Here is a 6,000-nt window from a genome sequence, read left to right on the forward strand (position 1 = left end):
GAAATGGTCAATTAACACCCTTTACCCTCCCTTTTTGTAATTTAGCATGGATTTAAGTAAACAAAGTTCCCTTTAAACAATAAATTTGTTAAATTTTTAAGACCTACCTGCCTCAAGACAGGGGTAATAAGTAAAGCAGGGCCCCATAAGAACTGAGTATCCTCAATCCAGCTATTGGTGTCAGTATAAAACCTAAGAACAATGACAATGTTTGCCAAAAAAAGATAGAATGTACATTTTTTATTCCAACTTCCCCATTTTGTTTATCTTTTTATTTCTACCCTGTGATGACTACTAGTTTTTAATTTTTTTTCATATGTAATTTTTGCATCCTTTTGTTCATGAGACAAAAAAAGAATAAATAAGGGTTGAACAGAGGAACAGAGGAAGAGGAAGAATAAAAAAGTAATTAGTGCATCCAGTATTAGAAAAACCTATCATATATCAATTTTATAAATGTATCTTATGTGCGATAAACAATGATTATTTTCCTTTTTTTTTTTTCTGTAGGATGGGTTGGTAAAGTTCCAGAAATCTTTCATGTTTTACTTTATTTCATTTAAATCTTTTCATTATAAATCATTATTTGAGTGGTATATCAGTCATGCTTTATTTTGTCCTATTTTATATTTATTGAAGTAATATTGCAATAAAACATATAAGTTCCTGGTGTGTATCATTGTAAAACAATATATGTATATACTGCGTGGGAAAAGGGCTTGCATTGGTCAATAGATATACAAAGATAAGCAAAAGGCACTGAATTCTAAAAAAAAAAAAAAGTTCTATTCTTTACTTAAGGTGATTTTCACAATTTATACACAATATGTTTAAAAATGTATATTTACCTTCACTCATATAATATTGCTAATGTTTTCAATGTAAATAGTTTTTTTTAAAGTTCCATTCAGTTCTCACATTTCTCACTTAATGTTATCTAAACCAAAAAGAACTATATTTTTGACTATCATCCTACATCTCATCAAATTATTGAAACTAATGTCAAAATAACCAACAGAATCCTAAATGTGATTTTTTATTAAAATCACTAATTTTTTTTTAGATTGGTAAATACAACTTGTATTTAAATCATTGAACATAGTACTCACTCATGAAGAAATGGCCTTGCCACTGTTTCTCCAAACATGTGGGCTTTATAAAACAGAGTATACAGGAAAGGTAGTAATGTGTAACGGATATTCAGGTAGTGCCTTGATGAATTAACCAAAAGAGAATCCGGTCCAAAAAATGCTGGGTCCTGATGCTGTGGGATGAAATGAGAAATTGAAGAAGAAATCTAAAATATGATAAAAATTAAAATAGAAGCAGTTAATCTGTTTTTGATAAGCAAATATCCTAATTTTATAGAAAAATCTTACTTTATCATTAAAATATAAAAAGTGTTTCTACTTTTTGTTTGTTTTCATATGGATATGAAAATATCCAAATGAAATGTGGAAATATATGAAATATACAAATGAATGTGCTGTCTATCAGTGGGTAGGCAATTCCACAATGTAGGGTCTTACATGTGTACCAATCATTAAGAATAAAAAATAAGAAATACTCAGAATTTCCCAGAAATTGAACTAAAATACAAAGTTGCATCCAAAATTACAACCAAATAACATACCTCAAATGCAGAAAATCATAAATGTTAAGAGGAATTTATTAAAGACAATAAAAGGAACCAAGTTATATTTTCTAGGTAACACAAATGCCAGATGTACTATTTTTAAGAAATGTGAACTCAGTACAAATATAGTAAATCATTCCTGAAATAAGCATTTCTTATTTTCTAGCAAGCTTATATGTGTCATTGGACCTTCAACATTGATTTTAATCAGTCCTATGCTTCATTTGCGATTCGTGTTTGATTGTGCTGATAGTCAGATCTAATAATAATGTTTTACTCTTGCATGATCAATAAAATCAAGATTTTCTACTTTATTTTTTAACTGTCTGTTCCCTTCATAGTTAACATAAGAATTTAGAGTTGGATGTAACCAACATGGATCCAAGTAATGGGAAATAATGTATTTCAGTAATATACATTTCTCTTGTAGCCATGGCAGAGCCATATGATTTAATAATTGGCTCCAATTTTCATGGTTCCCTACATGCCCCTCCCCCAACCCCTACCACCAAATAAAACTTTGCTATATAAACTGGAGTCTCTACCAGAAGGGGCATTTTCCTACTATGTAACTTTGTGTTCAACTAATGTAATATTCTGGCTATTGAAATCTAAGTAGAAGTGATAACATTCAAGTGAGGGCTTCAAATGTGCTTTTATCTAGGGAGCAGAGGTGGCCAGCTATTCTGCAGATTTGCAACTTGAGTATAGCCTCCTTGCTGAGCCCAAGCTGTATCAACTGATTCTCTGTAAAGTGAAGTGCTATGAGCCTGCTTGCTCAGATCTTCTGGGGATAATTACCTCAGGACACTGGTTACTTCTCAGGAAAATACCTTCCTATTTTCCCAGAAGCTGCTTTTTTGTTTTTGTTTGCTTTTTAACCTTTGGGTGCTTCCAATTACTCTATAAGCATTGCAGGAATACTACTCATGCCTATTCTTGGGAGATTAAGGACAGTGCCAATGTTTGGTTTTGTCTTGATGATGCTTCATCAAAGTGACTGAAATGTCATAGCATTGGATGCAGCGTGTGAGTATCACACCTCGTTCAGTCTTTCAGTTCCTCTTCATCTTCAGCAGGTTCAAGTCTGAGTTATGGTTGGAAGCTTCTCTCTGTTCCATTCTCCCTCCCCTTTATCCTTCGCAAGCATTTCACCAATAAATCTCTAATATGCTTACATTTCTCTTGGAATCTCCTTTAGGAGTCCATGAATAAATATATTGTGGTATGCCTTCAGATTCTCCTATTAATACAAATGTGTTGAAAACACCATTTAGTAGATTAGGAAGTTACTAATTTCCAGTTTGTGCCTCCAGCTTCTATTCTAGCATAACATTTTGCAGGCTGTGCTTCAGAGGTTTTCCATTTTTGGAAACAGAATTAAGGCCCTATATGTAACCAATGTGTGAAAAATGAATGAGATTTTAGCCAATAAAAACTTAATTGACATAATAGTTACACTTAATTTTCCCATTTCCTCTGAAAAAATATGCCTGTTGGAGTTCACAGCTTGCTAAATTTTGTGGGCTAGTAGAATGACTCAGAATGTCTTAGTAGTATTCCCAAACAAGCATTTTGCAGATGGTGCTTTTTATTTCCAACCTGTCATTCTGATTTACTTATCATAGACTATCGGTTCTAATTTGCAAGTTTGCAAGTATATCTTTTCCTATTTTTTATTTCATTTTATTTATTTCGTTTTTTTTTTAATTACTAAAACCTGTCTTCAACTCTAAATAGTATCTATGTATTACGTGCAAATGACCTAACTGTACAAGTGTCATTAATTTCATGTGTCCCTTTCATGAAAAATCTGGACACCTTAGTAATATGGCAATTTTTATGATAGAAATTTTATATGAAACCTGCATAGCTAGGATCCAATAATGCATAATAATTTTTTTTTTGGTTTTAGTTTAAGACATAATTAATCCCCCTATACATATATTTAAGATTTACATAAAACATGTTGTGACTACATTATTGTCCTTGATTTTATTATTTTAATACATAAATAGTTCTAGAACTTGAGATAAAGTCTTCTAATTCTTATTCACTCTCATAGTACAAATCCCAGGTCATATCTTCTATAGATACCATTAACTACATTTATAACATAGCATTATATTTTACTTTAAAGCATAGAGAATAGAAGGTACTACCTGATATCTTTCAGCATTATGGTTTCTGGAAAATGGATAAAATGCCCCAAGTTGCATCCACCTCCTGCAAAGCTCTTCTGTAGTTTCAACAACAAAACCACAGATATCTGCTCCAACCTAAAACATAAGTTCATGCATACATAAGTAAATAACATACATTGCAAAGATTATCAAATTTACAGAGAACATCATATTTCTAAGCCTCAATTCATTAATTTTGTATTACTTAAACATCTTTTTAGTCATTCTAGTTCATAGACACATCCCTAAGCAAATTGCTTTATATTCCATTTTTGCTACATGCTTGCCTCTAATTGCATTACTTGACACACTCCTTTCTTGTCTCTTTTTACATTTTCTTATCCTCATGTATATTCTTTTGCTTCACCCAATTATTACTTCTGTGTATAAAGGCAATTTTTTTTAAAGATTTATTTATTTCTACATACTGAACTGGGGTTCAGGTGAGAGGTTCAGGGGCAGTGAGAGGATTCACAAGAGGCAGAGTGGGAGCAGAACAGGCAGATCAAGGAAGTACACTGCTGAGGAGAGCAGCAGGCAGGTCAGGAGAGGTCTGCCGAGCCATGTGGGTCACCTCCAGGGTGGGGGATCAAACTCATGCTGAAGTGGCTTTAGCTTCTTAGTGCTGTGCTCCAACCCGCTGCACCACCAGGGAGGACAAAGGCAAATTTATTTATTTTTTTTAAATTGAAGTGGTGCTGCTTCTGAATATAAAATTATTAATTTTCCCCACTATTATTATTCTCCACTATTATTGCAAGAATAATATAGTTTAAAAAAATGAAAAAAGAAAAGAAAAGCATCTTTCCCACATTGAGTACTTTTATAAACTGGCACTCCTCTTCCTTTAAGGACCTTGCAGAAAAACAAAGTGAGTATTCTTAATGTAATATTTAATATTATTCCTAATATTATTATTCTTAATATTATTCTTTAATTTAATATTATTCTTTAGTTTTCTGAATTTTATTCATGAGTCTATACCCAACACATAGCATCGCTTTACATTATCACTTTATATAAACAGAATGTGTGTAAATTAAATTGCAATCTTTCTCCAAGTGTTAATTTGTGAGACTTAAATATATCAACATTGTTCTAATTCTCTACAGTATACAATCCCTTGAATATAGAAAATCGTTCTATAAAATTGATATATGTATATGTATGTTTATGAATATACAAAAATGTACTTGTCCTATTGCATATGCAATATATATTATTATTATTTTCTTCATGTATATTGTTTAATCTAAATTGTTTATAACCTTTTCTAAGCACAGTTTCAGTGCATGAAATTCTCATTGCTCAATATTCTTGCCGACTGATAGATTTTCAATTTTCACTACCCAGAAATATGTATTTAACATTTTATTTTAAAGTAATAATAAATGTGTCTCTAATCTTGTGCCATAGGTCTTCAATCTATCTGGACAGACTTTTTTGTATGTATATGTGAGAAATAGAGACTTTTTTTTATGCATGAATAGTCAGTTTTCCATATGAGTTGTTGATACTTTCCTCACTGACCTTCTGTGATCACCTATCATTCAACGCATTTATTTTATTTAAATACTTATTTTTATTTATTTATGCATACAAACACTGAGATGTAGGCCAAAAGTGTGGGGGTGAGAGGATTTAACAGAGACAAAGTGGGGAGCAGAACAGGCTACTATAATGAACGCTGCTGGAGAACAACAGGAGAGACTGGAGAGGTATGTTGTACCCTGTGGGTAGTCCCTTAACCAGGGACCCAACTCAGGCCACAAAAGTTGGCGATAGCTTGGCAGCACTGAGATTTTTTAACTTCTATGCCACCAGGGAAACCAATGAATTTCTATTAATGAATGGGCTTGTGTTTTCTTTTGTCACAGTTATTTCCAAATACAAGATTCTGTGTGTGGATTTTTATTTATTTATTGTTTGGTTGGTTTCCAGTTTTCATTTTGTTCAGTGACTATGAAAGGAGAAATTAATCAATTACTAATTTCTTGATATATTTTATATTTATAACAGTATGTATTAAATAGCAACATTGTATGTCTCTTTTTTGCATGATGAAAGAAGTCATCTTTGATTTTATGGTTTGAATATTCTGTAATAAATTTCCTCCACTTTAAAAATTTGTCTGTGTCCTCCTTAATCTTATAGAATAAATAGTATTATTTTCTTTTTAAC

At 31.8% G+C, this 6,000-nt stretch overlaps 1 protein-coding gene across 1 annotated transcript in view; it reads right to left on the reverse strand.

Moving 5' to 3' along the window:
• The window catches only part of SI (sucrase-isomaltase (alpha-glucosidase)), a 104,001-nt gene that overhangs the window by 61,625 nt on the left and 36,376 nt on the right, over positions 1-6,000 (reverse strand). The window contains 3 exon segments of the mRNA XM_004674929.1: positions 108-192; positions 1,110-1,264; positions 3,799-3,915. Of these exon segments, the coding sequence (XP_004674986.1) occupies positions 108-192; positions 1,110-1,264; positions 3,799-3,915 (357 nt within the window).

This window comes from Condylura cristata, unplaced genomic scaffold (assembly GCF_000260355.1).
Source record: "Condylura cristata isolate star-nosed mole 26May11 unplaced genomic scaffold, ConCri1.0 scaffold00003, whole genome shotgun sequence".
Taxonomy (NCBI): Eukaryota; Metazoa; Chordata; class Mammalia; order Eulipotyphla; family Talpidae; genus Condylura; species Condylura cristata.